This window comes from Lepus europaeus, chromosome 8 (genome assembly GCF_033115175.1).
Source record: "Lepus europaeus isolate LE1 chromosome 8, mLepTim1.pri, whole genome shotgun sequence".
In the NCBI taxonomy this organism is placed as follows: domain Eukaryota; kingdom Metazoa; phylum Chordata; class Mammalia; order Lagomorpha; family Leporidae; genus Lepus; species Lepus europaeus.
In genome coordinates, this window is record NC_084834.1 from 120,920,365 (window position 1) to 120,937,683 (window position 17,319).

Genomic DNA, 17,319 nt, shown 5'->3' on the forward strand with positions numbered 1-17,319 from the left:
ATATCTTCATTTTTCTCATTTGAACTATGGTTAAGGACTTCAAAAATACTTATGGTAAGTTAAAATGAATTTTCATGAACTTTTTCAGTAGACAAAAGTTATTCATACTCTAAAGCATCTGAAAGAATAGGCAAATCCATATTTTTAGCTTTTATTCATAAAGTAGAATCCATCTTATCTATTTTGCTACCTCCCCTACAAGGACAGAATCATATACACCTGTCGTTGACATTTTTGGGAATGATGACAAAAGTTAAATGATATAAATATTTTTCATTTAACATCGCAAATCACTATGAACATAAAATATCTGTAAAAGGCCTTATAGGCTTAGCCTCTCCAGCTCTTCTGAACAAACCGTCTTTGAGCCTGGCATTTTGTGCACAACATACTCATCAAGACTTGCAGTTTTACTTTCTGCCCAATATTTCCACAAACATTCAAGGTAAAACCCCTGACTGGCGGGACGCATCGGGAGGAAACATGCCCAATGCTCACAGAAGTGACACGGGTTTACAAACAATGCAATAAAGAGTCATAGAACCTTGGTATGAGGTATTTTTATCTGCACGTGTGCCAGCTGATAACATTAACAATTAAAGATCAATCTCTTTGCATCAGCCTATGTGGTTTGTTCATATAGATTTTGACGAATGTTATGTTAAAAGACTGTTCACCTGAGCCATGCATAGCAGAGGGTGTTATAATGCCTACGCTTGTTTAAGGACAGAACATTGAAAACCCACGTGAACCCAGGGGCCTACCAAATCACCACCTATCATATATTCCACACATACACTCTACACATCATGACTAGGCCATTTAGATTATTATACAAACCTATACAAATCCACACCATGGAGGGTGACACTCTGATTGAACGAAGGTTTATCACAGTACATAATACTGGAAAATAAAGCTTTTTATGTGTCTACTTTCTATAGACCTCTACCTTTAGCTGGTATTTGGAATTGAGACAAAGATTTCTACAACATGGACAGAAATATTTTCCTGCAGCCTTGGGCATTATAACTTCACTAGTGACAGATCATTTTAGGAAGTAGAAATTCAGAATTTAAAAACTGCTTTGTTTGCAGAGAAACAAAAGAGACAACACTTTTTTGAAGAAACAGGACATGTTTTAGAACATATCCTTGAATCTGTTACTGAGATTAACCCTCTTCTGTGATTACATGAAGACAGGTTGAAACTTCTTACATTCACTACTGAGTTATTGGAGCAAAAAACTAAGGATTTAAATATAAATTTACTTAAACATGAAATTGTTCAACAAAAATTATACCTCTGTGAGAACATACTAGTTGCTTAAAAAAAAAAAAAAGCAGATCCTGTGAGACATACAACAGATTTTTAGTTTTTTTCTATAGACCTCTCAATGAGGACAATAGACATTATTAGAATTGGGTTACTTTAGACCCTCCAGTTGTGCTTCGTATGGCGGATATGTTTTGAATCTTTTTGAGCGGATTAGCTCATTCTACTTGAATGTATGGTATATATCAAACTCCTGTTACAATCCATAATGAGAAGTTTGTTACCGAAGAAAGAACATTTTATGTACAGGGCTATCTAATACCAAGAGCTACGGTATATACATTTTTAGAGAATGTGTGTTATACTATGCAATCTATTGAAACTGGATTTAAGGACTCCCCTTTATTGGAGATTGAAACTCCAAGTCTTGTAAAGGACTTGGGCAACGTTGCATGGATGTTATGTTCAAACAAACAATAAACATTAACACTTTATAATCATATGTATAATCCAATGTAAACATATAATTCTTTAATTGTATTATTTTAATGAATATTATTAATATAACAATGAATAATTATTTAAGCTGCTGATACTTAGAACCTATACTTTAATTTTATCTTAAGCCTATTCCATGGATTAATTTTTATCGACACAACTATTGATGAGAATTTTCACATCTTAGAACAAGCTGAATGAGAAACACTCTCTAACATTGCATCTTTACAAAAACATGCCTCTGAAATACACACTGAATGCAGGCATTTATACTAATGGCCTGGTAGACACTTTACAATATCCTTGCTCTTTGCCAGAACTGACTGGGAGATTCCTGTACCTGACCTCTTGTTCTAGTTCTATTCAATATAATCCTATGAACTTCTTGAAAAATGCTGAATCTTGGTTGTTTAGTCATATTTCTTCTGTGAAAGAATTAGTATGTCTTTCATGCATTCTTTTTGTAATTTATTTACTTAAATGGCTAGCTACCTAGGTTGATATGTTATGCTAAACGTGCTGATAGACATCTATAACTACTCCTTCAGATCTGTTCATGGATGATGTTCAGGAGTCAGAGAATGGAATGTATAGCTCATAATTTAAATATTTTTAAATAGTTACTAAGCTATTTTAGAATCTGTAATTATTTTGACATAAGTGAAGCCACTGTGAACAATTATTGCAGTTTCAGATAATATGATCTTATATATAGGAAACCTAATGTATCTGCCAAAGCACTGCAAGAAATAATAAGCAAATCCAGTAAACAGGATGCAGAATCAACGTTAAATAATAAGTAGCAGGGGCCAGTGCTGTGGCGTAGTGGGTAAAGCTGCTGCCTTCAGTGCTGGCATCTCATATAGGCACCAGTTCGTCCTGGCTGCTCCACTTCCAATCCAGCTCTCTGCCATGGCCTGGGAAGGCAATGGAAGACCCGGAAGAAGCTCCTGGCTCCTGGCTTCAGATCAGCTCAGCTCCGGCTGTTGCGGCCAATTGGGGAGTGAACCGGTGGATGGAAGATCTCTCTCTCTCTCTCTCTCTCTCTCTCTCTCTCTGCCTCTCCTCCTCTCTCTAACTCTTTCAAATAAAATAGATAAATCTTTAAAAAAAATCAGTAACATTCCTATACAATAACAATGAACACTCTGAAAAAGACTTCAAGAAAACAAACCCATGTATCATATCTTATGATAAAATATTCAGAAATAAATTTAATTAAGGAGATAAAATATCTGCACACTAAAAAGTAAAATAATGATGAAAGAAACTGAAGAAGACACACAAGCAAATGAAAACATATTCTATGTTCACAGATTGGAAGAAATAATGTTAAAATGTCCACACTACCCAAAGTGATGTACAGGGTCAATGCAGTTCCTGTCAAAATTCCAGTTAATTTTCACAGAAATAGAAATAAACAACCCTAAAATTCATATGGAACCACAAAAACCACCATATAGCCAAAGAAATCTTGAACAAAAAGCACAAAACTGGAGGCAACACGTTAGCTGACTTCAAACTGTGTTATAATTCTGTAGTAATTAGAGTAGCATGGAATTGACATGAAAACATATATATTGACTCATGGAACAAAACAGAAACACCACCAAAGAACCTAAGCATTTATAGTCAATTCATTTTTGAGAAAGATATCCAGAGTACACAATGGAAAAAGAACAATCTCTTCAATAAATAGTGTTGGGAAAACTGGATATCCACATTCAGAAGAATGACATTGAATCTTTATCTCATTCCATACACAAAACTTGATGCAAAATGAATTAAATTTTTTTTGACAGGCAGAGTGGACAGTGAGAGAGAGAGACAGAGAGAAAGGTCTTCCTTTGCCGTTGGCTCACCCCTCAATGGCTGCTGCGGCTGGCACACTGCGCTGATCCGAAGCCAGGAGGCAGTTGCTTCTCCTGGTCTCCCATGCGGGTGCAGGACCCAAGGACTTGGGCCATCCTCCACTGCACTCCCAGGCCACAGCAGAGAGCTGGACAGGAAGAGGAGAGACCAGGACAGAATCCAGCACCCTGACCAGGACTAGAACCTGGTGTGCCGGCGCCGCAGGCGGAGGATTAGCCTGTTGAGCCACGGCGCTGGCCAAAAAATGAATTAAAGTTTTAAAAGTAAGGTCTGAAAGAGTAAAACTACCAAGAAAGCAGTGGGAAAATCGCATAACATGGGTTTAGGCAATGGTTATCTTTTAGATTTGATCCTAAAATCCCAGGCAACCAAAACAAAAATAGACAAAGGGGATTACATCAAACTAAAAAGCTTTGCACAGCAAAGGAAACAATGTGAAGAAAGCATTTTGGGAAGAAATGTTTTCAAGCAATTCATCTGATAAATAATATCTGAAACATATAAAGCAGTCAAAAAATAGTAAAAGCAAGTAATTTGGGTTGGCATTGTGGCATAACTGGTACCCCATGCGCGTATCAGTTTGAGTCCTGGCTGCTCCACTTCCAAGTCAGCTTCCAGCTGATGGCCTGGGAAAGCAATAGACGATGGCCCAGGTGCTTGGATCCCTGCACCCACATGGGAGAACCAGAAGAAACTCCAACCTCCTGACTTCGGCCTGGCCCAGTATGCACTGTTTCAGCCATCTGAGGAGTAAACCAATGGATGGAAGATGTTTCTTTCTCTCTGTCTCACTGTAACTCTGACTTTCGAATAAATAAGTAAGTCTTAAAAAAAAAGATAACTCCATTATAAAATGGGCAAAGAACATTAATAAGCATTTCTTTCATTTAAGGTATACAAATTTCACATATTTCATATATACAGATTCCAGAACATAGTGATAACACCCACCCTTCCCTCCCTTCCCCCCCACGCTCTCACCCTTCTTCCCCCTCCCTCTTCTGTTCCTATTCTTAATTGTTATAAACATATATTTTCAGTTAACTTTATACTCATAAAATTAACCCTACTCTAAGAGTTCAACAAATAGTATGAAGGAAAAAAAAATTGTTCCTCAACAGTCGAGACAAAGACTGTTAAAAATCAAATCTCAAAATGTCAGTTTCACTCCTAAAGATTACGTTTTAGGTGCTCTATTAGTTACCACAGATCAGGGAAAATGTATGGTATTTGTCTTTTGGGGACTGGCTTATTTTACTAAGTATGATGGTTTCCAGTTGCATCCATTTTGTTGTAACTGGCAGTTTCATATTTTTAACCACTGTGTGGTATTCCATATTGTACATATACCATAATTTCTTTATCCAGTTCTCAGTTGATGGACATGTGACTTCCTCTTTTCCAGTTTGTATCACTTTGATTTCTTTTTCTTTTCTTTCTTTCTTTTTTTTTTTTTTTTTTTTTTGACAGGCAGAGTGGACAGTGAGAGAGAGAGACAGAGAGAAAGGTCTTCCTTTTTGCCGTTGGTTCACCCTCCAATGGCTGCCGCGGTAGCGCGCTGCGGCCAGCGCACCGCGCTGATCCGATGGCAGGAGCCAGGTGCTTCTCCTGGTCTCCCATGGGGTGCAGGGCCCAAGCACTTGGGCCATCCTCCACTGCACTCCCTGGCCACAGCAGAGAGCTGGCCTGGAAGAGGGGCAACCGGGACAGGATCGGTGCCGCAACCGGGACAGGATCGGTGCCCCGACCGGGACTAGAACCCGGTGTGCCGGCGCCTCAAGGCGGAGGATTAGCCTACTGAGCCGCGGCGCCGGCCCTGATTTCTTTTTCTTGCCTATTGGCTCTGACTAAAACTTCCAGTGCTATATTGAATAGCCATGGTGAGAGAGGGCTTCCTTGTCTGGTTATGGATCTTTTCCCCACCCAATAAGTTTGCTGGCCGTGGGTTTGTCATAAATTCCCTTGATTGTGTTGAGGAGTGTTCCTTTTATACCCACTTTGCTTAAAGTTTTCATCATAAGAGGATGTTGTATTTTATGAAATGCATTCTCTGCAATTATTGAGATAATCATATGGTTTTTCTTCATTTTATTAATGTGATATATCACATTATTGATTTGGGAATGCTGAACCATTCCTGCATACCAGGGATAAATCCAGCTTGGTCAAGGTGAATGATCTTTCTAATGTGTTGTTGGATGAATAAGTATTTCTTAGGATATACAAATGACCAACAGATAAATGAAAAAATAGTCATCATTAAGGAAATGCAAATTAAAACTACTGTGACCTATCACATGACACAAATCAACATTTTATTATCAAAAAGATGAAAGATGATAAATGTTGGCAAGGATATGCCAAAAATGGAACCCTGCTACTCTGTTAGTAGGATATAAATTGAATAGCCATTATGGAACACTATAGAGATTCCTCATAAAGGTAAAAATAGAATTACTCAATGATCTAGCAATCCCAGTTTTGAAGCATATCCTTGAAATTGATGTGTCATTGCCTTCCTATGTTCATTTCTGCATAATTTACAATAGTCATGTTGTATTCTTCCTAAGTGTCCGTCAGTGGATTAGTAGCTAAAGCAATGTGAAATGTATACAGAATGGACAACTATTCAACCTTAAAAAGAAAATTCTGTGATTGGCTACAACATGTGATAAACCTGGAGGACTTTATATTAAGTGAAATAGGCCAGGCACAGGAAAACAAAAGCTGTAGTTTTTCACTTAAATGGTATATAATCTAAAACAAAGTAAACACATAGATATAGTTAATAGAATGGTGGTTACCAAAAGGTAGGGTTGTCAGGAAAATGGGGACAGGTTGCAAGGGTAGTAATTTGATGGATATGTTAATTGACTTGACTCACTCATTCCACATTGTGTACATGTATCATAGTGTTGCTGTGTACCCCATAATGATATTTGATTAGAATGTTAAAAAGTAAAGTGACATAAAAATGAGTGGAATTTAAGTTTGGAATGATTAAAAATTCTAGAAATGGATAGTGGAGATTGGTTGTGCAACATTATAAATATAACTTAATGCTATTGTACTATACATTTAAAAATCTTTAAAATGTTAAATGTTGTGTTATATGTATTTTACCACACAAAAACTGAAACAAATACAAAGTGTCAGGGAATCAGTTTATTAGGTTAGAACAGAAATAAGAATAGAACTACCCCCAAAAAGTAAGAAATAGAGAGTAAGGAAGTGTAGCATATGTTTTATTGGCATCTCAGAAGAAGTGAGAGAGAAGACAGTCAACAAATATTTGGAAAGATTAGAATCCAGGGAATCCAAAAAGAAATGACACACCTTGATGCATTGTTGGAAAACTGAAGAATCATGGACAAAGAAAATCTTAAATGTAGCCAAGTAATGAAAAGACAACATATTAGCTCCAGAGGTCTCTTAGACAGCTAATTGCAGACAAGCTGTCCAGCAGCGAGGGGGCTGACTTGAAAGTATGATGCAGGAAGAGTATACTTCAGTGCTCACTCGTGGTGGTTGGCAGGATTCAGTTCCTTTTGGGCTGTTTGACTAAGGCTCTCAGTTTTTAGCTTGCTGCTGCTGCTGCGTTCCTTGTCACCTGGCTTTTTCCATAGGGTGCCTCACAATGGCAATTGCTTCATCAAAGCCAGCGAGCAAGGGAGTCCTGGCATGATGGAAGTTACAGACTTTGTGGACTGTAATCCCAGGAATTATATTCCTTCATATTTGCTATATTCATTTGTCAGAAGCAAGCCACAATTCCAATCCATTATCAATGAGGGAGAGATCATTCACAACATCTTGGGTTTCATTACATCATTTACTCATGTACATAATTCAGTTTTCTCTCTGGAAATGTCAGGAGTGTGGACAGTGGGCTAAAAAGACAATAGCTAATAAAAAATGGTAGACAACTTCTAGAAAAACTGCAAATAAAAGATAAACAATAAAGAAACAAGAAAAAGTGTTAACTTTTATAGAAGAGAAATACTGGTTGGTAGAAATTGAACTGTAGAAAGATTCCTAGCCTCTTCTAAGATTTAATCCATGAGTGAAAGTCCCATGATGCTCTATAGCTGAAAGTAGAAGGAAGTTTTACCCAAAGGTCGTAAATGCTCACATAGAGAAAGAAGCCAAACCTTACACGTGATGTGAATTGGTTTTTTCTTACAGTCATCAAAGAATTTTCTGTGACTCCAGATTTAATTTCCTTAATATTTCAATTATATATTCTAAATTGATATTTTTATTATAGTTCTCAGTGTAAGATGGGAGTAGAAGATACATCCTGTTTATCAAAGTATGTAATCCCATTAGTGATAGAAAGTGGAAAAATGTAGATCATTATGTTCTATTATACAATGCTGTGATTATAGGTAGAGTTCACAATTGTATTACTGGAAGCGCTACATAATAAGTCAATGTTATAAATACATATTTGGGGAGTGAACCAGCAGATGGAAGAGCTTGTCTGTCTTTCAAATAAGTAAAAATAAATTTTAAAAATTAAAAAAAGTTAAAGTGTACCACCGCTATGTTAATAGATTTTAATTTTCTTTTCCATTTGTGTATGTGTGGTGTAGGACCCAAATGAAGATACAGAATGGAATGAGATTTTAAGAGACTTTGGCATTCTTCCTCCAAAAGAAGAACCAAAAGATGAAATTGAAGAAATGGTTCTACGTTTACAGAAAGAAGCCATGGGTATAGTTGTGCTTTTGCTTGGCTAAATGAAGAGGATGATATAGTTAAGGTCATAACAATGCATTTCATAGAGGGAGAGAAGACTTAGGTATCATTTAATGTAAACCAAACCCCTTCTTTTAAAATGAGAATGGTGACTCCCAAAGTGACTAAATTACGTGTAGCAAATCTCATGCAAGTTAGTAACAGAGCTGAAATATCCTGGCATGTAACCTAGTGAAGTTTCTGCCCCAACAATATCCTTATACCTTGTGATTATTTTCTATTTTGATCCAATAGTATGGATTATTTACCAAGATTTTCTTATACTTGGCAGAAACCTAAATTTATGGAGTATAATTGATTTTTACATCTATTTTTAAATATAGCCTGTCAGTTCTGTGAACTTTGAGAAAATAGCTTTTATATTATAATTTCTATAATATGTGAAGCTATTTTATGGCTGCCTGCTTCTAGTTTGTTTAAAGTTATTAATCTCAACTTACCTGAGATTCCATTTTTCCAGACATTGAGTACAAAATAAAAAGTTTTAAACAATGATCTATAATTCATGTTGTTTTAGTTAAACCGTATGAAAAGATGACTCTTGCACAGTTGAAGGAAGCTGAAGATGACTTTGATGAGGAAGACATGCAAGCTATTGAAGTATATAGGTACAGTGATGCATTTGGGTTACTTAGAAGTTTTTGAATGAAGAAATACAATGAAACTAAGGATTTTTGTCATCTGGAATAGATTTTTAAAAAAATGTTTAAGTGAGATCCAAAAACCCCTGTTATATAAGATAGAATTACATCATTTTTTTCTTACTCTTGCTTTTTCTTAAATAGAATATTATCTAAATAAATATAGTGGAACTTTATCAAATTACATATGAATGAAACAAAATATTAATAATAAATCAGTAAAAAGATTTTTCTCTTAGCATGATGTCGATCAGTTTTCTGTCATTTAATGGATAATTAATTACCAATATTAAATGTTATTCCAGAAATTAGAACAAGTTTGTATGTTTCCCAACTTATTTTACAAAGTCAGCATTAACCTGATACTAAAATGAGACAAAGGCATTGTAAAAACGAAACATATCACTCCTGTGGTATCCTTCTCAACAGTGAATAACTTTAATCATAAGCAAACATTAAAGAAACCCAAATTAAAGCACTGTAAAAAAAAAAAAAAAGTAACTAATGAGCCGTCTCCGAGGTAGACAGCAGAGTAGGAAGCTCCAAGAACCACCTTTTCACTTAGACAACAACTAAACTGGCAGAAACTGACTGTTGTACAATTCCAGAGTCTTCTGGATGTTTGCAACATCCAGGGGGAAAGCTTGGCTGGTAAATTGCTGTTAATATGAGTTGCAGGGCTGGCACCGCGGCTCACTAGGCTAATCCTCTGCCTGTGGCACCGGCACCCTGGGTTCCAGTACCAGTTGGGGCGCCGGATTCTGTCCCAGTTGCTCTTCCAGTCCAGCTCTCTGCTGTGGCCTGGGAAGGCAGTGGGGGATGGCCCAAGTCCTTGGGCCCTGCACCCGCATGGGAGACCAGGAGGAAGCACCTGGCTCTGGGCTTCGGTTCGGCGCAGCGCCGGCTGTAGTGGCCATTTTGTGGGGTGAACCAACGGAAGGAAGACTTTCCTCTCTGTCTCTCTTTCTCACTCTCTAACTCTGCCTGTCTAAATATATATATATATGAGTTACAGTCAGCCCTCAGCTCAGTGGCACGTACCCACTCCTCACACCCTGCCCTTCGGCAGGCATCTTTGTGCACAGCAACCTGCACTTCTGAGACAGCTTGCTGGAAACAGGGTGAGCAATACGGAGCCTGTCCCACAGATATCTGGGTGCTGTATTCTGATTATAGGCTGTTGTTTCTGAACACGAAGGTAGTGACAGAGGCTGGTCACTGTGACGTCAGCCCCCCCGGTTCAGGTGGCTTTCCGAGGACTTAAAAAGAGCTACTTTTCTTCTTCTCCTTCTTTCGTATTTGGTGGAAACAACTGTGTATATGAGGCAACTAGAAAGCCACTGCAGGTCTTCCAGGAGAGTCAGAGGCTCAGAAAAGGCCTGAGAAGACTGAAAGCTGTCAGGTCAAGTGACCCCAGCATGCTAAGGGAAAGAAACCGTCACAAAAGACCACATGGTTAGAAGCAGCCTGGTGGTTCCCAGGGCCTGGGATGTGGAGATTAGAGAGTAACAGAAAATGGCACAGGCTTTAATTTGGAGCAATAGTTTTCTTTCTTTTTTTTTTTTTTTTAATTAGTGGTGATGGTTACACAACATTTGGATACATATCCTGCAGTTTTCTTGAACAGTTGTTTTTGTAACAATGACAATAGATCTGGACTCTTCATTTGAGGCTATGTTATTTTAAAATCCTCTATCTCCAACCAGTTTTTAAAATTTTTATTTATTTTACAGATAGAGTTAGACAGTGTGAGAGACAGAGAGAGAGGTCTTCCTTCCGTTGGTTCACCCCCCCAAATGGCCGCTAAGGCCAGAGCTACGTTGATCCGAAGCCAGGAGCCAGGTGCTTCCTCCTGGTCTCCCATGTGAGTGCAGGGCCCAAGCACTTGGGTCATCTTCCACTGCCTTCCTGGGCCACAGCAGTGAGCTGGACTGGAAGAGCAGCCGGGACTAGAACCGGGCGCCCATATGGGATGCCGACACTGCAGGCAAATGACTAACCAAGTGAGCCACAGCACCAGCCCATACCTCCAACCATTTTAGAATCCTCTGCTTCCAGTGGATCAGGAAGACAATGTGAAAAATTACGTGGGTATTCTAGAGACAAGTTATAGAAATGGTGATATAGCTTGCATGTTCCACTGGTTTATGGTCCTAATGTAACTGCAAAAGAAGAAGGCAAATGTAGTCTTCCTGTGGTCCCCGGAAGAGGAAGCTATTATAATAGCATAGATACTAGCCAGTACCTCAGGATAAGATAAAGAAATGAACAAGATCATATTAAAAATGAGATAGAGTTCAGTGACATAGATGATTATCTATAAAATCACATGTGAATCAGAAAAAAAATTTTTTTAATTTATTAGAAAGACTGAGTTACAGAGAGAGAGAGGGAAAGAGACAGAAAGATATAGATGGGGCTGGTGCTGTGGCGCAGCAGTTAAAGCCCTAGCCTGCATGCTGGCTTTCCATATGGGTGTTGGCTTGAGTCCCGGCTGCTCCACTTCTGATCCAGCTCTCTGCTAATGTACCTGGGAAAGCAGTGGAAGATGGCTCAAATCTTTGGGACCCTGCACCCACATGGGCAACTCAGAAAAAGCTCCTGGTGCCTGGCTTTGGATAGGACTGGCTCATCTCCAGCCATTGTATCCATTTGGGAAGTGAACCAGTGGGTGGATGACTTCTCTCTTTCTCTGTATTCCTCTCTGTAACTCTTTCAAATAAATAAAATAAGTCTTTTTTAAAAAAGGATGATATAGAGATCTTCCATCCACTGGTTCATTCCCCAAATGACCTCAATGGCCAGGGCTTGGCCAAGCTGAAACCAGGAGCCAGGAGCTTCCTCCAGGTCTCCCACGCCGATGCAGGGGCCCAAGGGCTTGGGCCATTTTCTTTTTTTAATTTTTTAATTTTTTATTTTTTGACAGGCAGAGTAGACAGAGAGAGAGAGAGAGAGAGAGAGAGAGAGAGAGAAAGGTCTTCCTTTTTGCCGTTGGTTCACCCTCCAATGGCCGCCGCAGCCAGTGCATTGCGCTGATCCGAAGCGAGGAGCCAGGTGCTTCTCCTGGTCTCCCATGTGGGTGCAGGGCCCAAGGACTTGGGCCATCCTCCACTGCCTTCCTGGGTCACAGCAGAGAGCTGGCCTGGAAGAGGGGCAACCAGGACAGAATCTGGCGCCCCAACTGGGACTAGAACAAGGTGTGCTGGCGCCGCAAGGCGGAGGATTAGCCTGTTGAGCCACGGCGCCGGCCTTGGGCCATCTTCTACTGCTTTCCCAGGTGTATTAGCAGGGAACTGGGTCAGAAGTAGAGCAGCCAGGACTTGAGCCCATATGTGATGCTACCATTGCAGGCAGCAGCTTAACCCATTACATCACAATGCCAGCGCCAGAAGCTTGTCTTATTGGGGAATGATGATGGAGAAAAATCTATTTGTAGCCATCAAATATCTATAACACATTTTTATTTTTATGGCACATATGCTAAATTGGCTACTGTGACAGGTGTTCTTCTTCCTTTTGGCGTGTGCTCAGAAGCTAAAAGCTCACACTGCGTTTTTCAGACTTCGCTGCCGCAAGGGGAGTAAATGTGATGTAGGTTCTGTTGGGCACATTCGCAGGAGATTTGAATTCAGAACTAAATTAAGTATGTAAAAAAGCGGCGGCATGCAAAGCACCCTAGCTGGTACGAACCTAGACTTTGCACCATGATTTTGAAGCCATCGCTCTGGGAGCGTGTCTTACCCATAGACTGTTCCCATAGGACTAGGTTTCCAGTAGCAACAGTTGGTTTTCTGATGCTCACGGTAGTTGACACTAGGGCCAGTCATTGGAACAGAAGTTCCAGATTCTCTGGGTGCTGGACTGTGGCAGAGAAAGCCTTGGCAGACCAGTTTTGCAATATTCTTCTGGGAGTCATTTCTGGTAGCCAGCCTAGATCCTGCTCCTTCTGTCTTTCCATTGGGGTTTGTAAAACACTTAATTCCCAGATTAAGCTCCTTTCTGTTCAAAATAGCCGGAAAGGGCTTTCTGTTTATACAGTTGAATCATCACTGATAATGATTGTTAGGTGAAAAATGCAGGCTATTGAACACCATGTGACTGCCTCAAGGCAAAATTAACTCATCTGTTTACTCTTCTCCCCTCCCCAATTCCATTGAAGTAAAAAAAAAAAAAAAAAAAAAAAAAAAAAAAAAAAAAGAGGAAGCAGAAGAAGGAAGGGAAAAAGAAGTAGCTGATAGTTGTGGTAGGGTATGGTGCCACCATTGAAATAAGACCATTTTGAAAGTTCTACAAGATGTTAAGCCAGTGAAATCAAATTGGGAGTTAGTGACAGTGTGAACAAGGTAGAGCTCCCAAAAGATCTTTGGAGCAACTCTAGGTTCTGAATGTCTCGGCCATGGAGGGAGAATTGAAGGACTTCAATTTGAAAACTGTGTGAGGGCCTAGCCCTGGGTTACTATCCTTGGCATTATCTTTGGGCTTCATTTTGTGTGGATTAGTTATGTAAATGAGAGGTTTTACCTGACATGTGAAATAAGGCCTGAACACTTGAAAATGTATCCAGGATTTTGTTTTCATTCAAGTATAAACAGGGGACAATTGTCATTAAGTGGATGGGTTGTAACTCACAGTTCCCCAGAGGAGAGGGGGCGTGCTCCGCCACACAAAGGAGCATCCTAATTGGCCAGGAGTCAGAAAGGGAAAGCATGACGTGAGCCTTTACTGGGGTTTCTATAGGACAGGCAAGGCAAAGGAAGCAGTCTTGGGATTGGCTAGCTTGAAAAATTTCGGTAGGCTCTTGGCTGTAGGGGTCATCTGATGCCTGATGCTGGGACGGTTAGAGCAGAGAGCTAGTTAGTGGCTTAGACTGATGGAGGATGTGGTTGAGAGTGTGGATCCTGGATTAGTTGGTTTGCTTTTGTGAGTTTTTGCTGTTCCAAGCAGCTGTTTCTGGGACAGGCAGTCTGTGCCGGATCACTGAGGCCCCAGATGCTGGAGCATTGTGAATACGGAGAGTAAGAAAGTGTGGCTGATACACCAGGAAGAAGGGCAGTAAGTACTTCCTGCAGTCTGGGCATTATGGCACAATGGGTTAGGCCAATGCCGTGAAGCCAGCATCCCATCCTAGAGTACCAGTTTGAGTCCTGATGCTCTGCTTCGGATCTGGCTCCCTGATAACAAGCCTGGGAAGCAGTGGATGATGTCCCAAGTACCTTGGGCCCCTGCCACCTGTAGGAGACCTGGATGGAATTCCTAGCTTTGGCCTGGTCCAGACCTGTCTGTTGCAGCTATTTGGGCAGTGAACCAGTAGATGGAAGATCTCTTTCTCCCCTCTACCGCCCACTCTGTCCACCTGTCAAATAAATAAATCAAAAAGTCTACAGATGTCAAAAAACTTTCTGACAGGTCAGAAAATAAATGGATTTGTTTCATGAATCTAAGCATTCAACAGCTAAATGAACTAAATATGTACCTTTGGAGAGTTCTTAACAAAGTTTTAAGATTCTCTCAGGGTGAATAAATGAGTAAAACTTACTGAGTGCTCACTGTGTGCCAGCCACCATGCTAAGATATTTACATGCACTGTCTCACTCAATCTCCAGCAATCCCATGTGAGTAGTTAAATTACTATCATTCTGGGGCCGGCACTGTGGCATAGCGGATAAGGCTGCTACCTGCAGTGCGGCATCCCATATGGGCACCAGTTCGTGTCCTGGCTGTTCCACTTCCCATCGAGCTCTCTGCTGTGGCCTGGGAAAGCAGCAGAAGATGGCTCAAGTCCTTGGGCCCCTGCACCCATGTGGGAGACCCAGAAGAAGCTCTTCGCTCCTGGCTTTGGATTGGCACAGCTCTGGCCATGGGGGCCAACCGGGGAGTGAACCAGCGGATGGAAGACCCCTCTCTCTCTCTCTCTCTCTGCCTCTCCTTCTCTCTCTGTGAAACTCTGACTTTCAAATAAATAAATAATCTTTTTAAAAAATTAATACCATCCCCATGTTCAGCGGGGGAAATCAAACTTTCGAGAGATGAAATGAATTGCCCAAATGCATGCCACTCAGTGCTGGAACTCACCCTTCATCGTAGTTTACTCTAACCTTAGAGCCTAAATCGTCATTGCTCTCCCTGACAAGCTCTCAACCTATATGACATGTAGATGCATGACACGGAATTTCACAAAGGCTTCGAACCGTCCATTAGCTTAGTGTGCTATGAATAAATAAATGGGGATAATAATAGTAATGACTTTGTAAGTTTATGCAAGGATTAAGGTAGTTAGTATATGTACTTAAAATAGCAACTACCCGCCCCCCTTCTCTGTCTCTCTGCCTCTCAAATAAAACAACAACAAAAATAATAGTGCCTGGCAACCTAGTAAGCACTAAGAAATATTAGATATCATTATTACAGATAGTCTCTCTTAGGAAATAGGATTTAACCTGCTCATGAGAACTTGTCAATCTAATGTCCAAATAAACTCTCTTTAGCTATGATTAAAACCTAGTCTTTAGCTGTGATTAAAAGCTAGTCTTTTTTTTTTTTTTAAGATTTATTTATTTATTTGAAAGGCAGAGTTACAGAGAGGTGGCGGCGGGGGTGTGTGTGTGTGTGTGTGTGTCTTCCATTTGATGATTCACTCCCCAAATGGTCAGAATGGCCGGAGCTATGCCAATCCAAAGCCAGGAGCCAGCAGCTTCCTCCAGGTCTCCCACGTGGGTGCAGAGACTCAAACACTTGGGCCATCTTCCACTGCTTTCCCAGGCCACAGCAGAGAGCTGGATCGGAAGTAGAGCAGCCGGGACCCAAACTAGCACCTATATGGGATGCCAGCAATGCAGGTGGCGGCTTTACCAGCTATGCCACAGGGTCAGCCCCAAAACCTAGTCTTAATAAATTTAAATAATTTAAAAATAAATTTTAAAATCAATTATTAAATTAATAGTAAACATACTTTTCAAGACTCATAACAAATTCCCCTATAAAAAGAAAAAATTGCCTTTGTAAGATTGCTAATGGTTATTCTATCATTTAAAGTGCTTGATATATAGATATTGTATTCACTGCTCCAAATTGTTACTGTATAGGCAAATGACTTTAGGAATATGATAATTTTTTCATGTAATTTAATTCAATTTTTTAATTAGAGAAAAGCGGTTACAGGAATGGAAAGCTCTTAAGCAAAAACAAAAATTTGGAGAATTAAGAGAAATTTCTGGAAATCAGTATGTAAATGAAGTCACAAATGCAGAAAAAGATGTGTGGGTTATAATTCATCTATACAGATCAAGGTAATTATAGTGTTTCAAAATGTTGATATACTAATATTTTGAAAGATATGTTTCTGATTTTAGGGTTCTATAAAGAATATGAGTATAATAGTACTCAAAAGAAATATATATATATAAATGTTTATAAAATGTTTAATAATCATTGGCTTCAGGAATTAAATTAGACATTTGAAAATATTTACATTTTTAACGTGAAGAAATTTTCACAGTTTCTAGAAAAATAAGTATTCTGTGGTAAATAAGAACTTTTTTTAGGGTGGGCATTTAGCCTAGCTGTTAAGATGCCCACACCCCGTACCAGGGTCCTGGGTTTGATACCGGAGTTGAGCTCCCTGCTAATGCAGGCCCTGGGAGGCAGTGGTGATGGCTCAGGTGATCAAGCTGCTGCCATCCACATGGGAGGCCTAGTTGCCAGCACTGGTTCCTGCCCAGTCCTGTCTATTGTGGCATTTGAGGAGAGACCCAGTGAATGGTTACTGTCTGTCTCTGTCTCTCAAATAGATAAATACATAAAAAGCAAAAAAAAAAAAGTATTATGGAAAAATTTTAAAATACGGAAAGAATGAGCACTTAAATACTCACCATACAGATTCCATTGTGAACATTTTGCCATAATTATATCTTGTGTGTGTGTGCTTACATTTGCAGAAACATTCCTAAGTAAATTACACACAGCATCATGACTTATTCTTACTTACATCAGCATGTATCTTCAAAAGACAAAGGCCTTAAAAAAGAAGAAAAAGGATCTTTCTTCCACCTATCTTTGTTTCACTGACCTGGGAGCTCTGCACATTAGATGGACAAAAGACAAATTAACAAGAAAGAAACAGAAGTCTACTAATGAGCACATCACAGATACACAGAGAGGAGTAACCTATAGGGGTGGCTAGAACTTGGACTTAATATAGCATCTTAACAAGAAAAAATAAATTTGTAAGAGAAGTGACATTACAAAGGAAGGGGTCTTTGAGCTTCTGGGGCTG

General features: G+C 39.7%; 1 protein-coding gene across 1 annotated transcript in view; it reads left to right on the forward strand.

Annotated features, from left to right (window-relative positions):
• The window catches only part of PDCL2 (phosducin like 2), a 45,895-nt gene that overhangs the window by 14,989 nt on the left and 13,587 nt on the right, over positions 1–17,319 (forward strand). Inside the window, exons 2-4 of the mRNA XM_062199294.1 lie at positions 8,241–8,361; positions 8,924–9,014; positions 16,190–16,333. Coding sequence (XP_062055278.1) covers positions 8,241–8,361; positions 8,924–9,014; positions 16,190–16,333 — 356 coding nt within the window. The remainder of the gene's footprint in view (positions 1–8,240; positions 8,362–8,923; positions 9,015–16,189; positions 16,334–17,319) is intronic.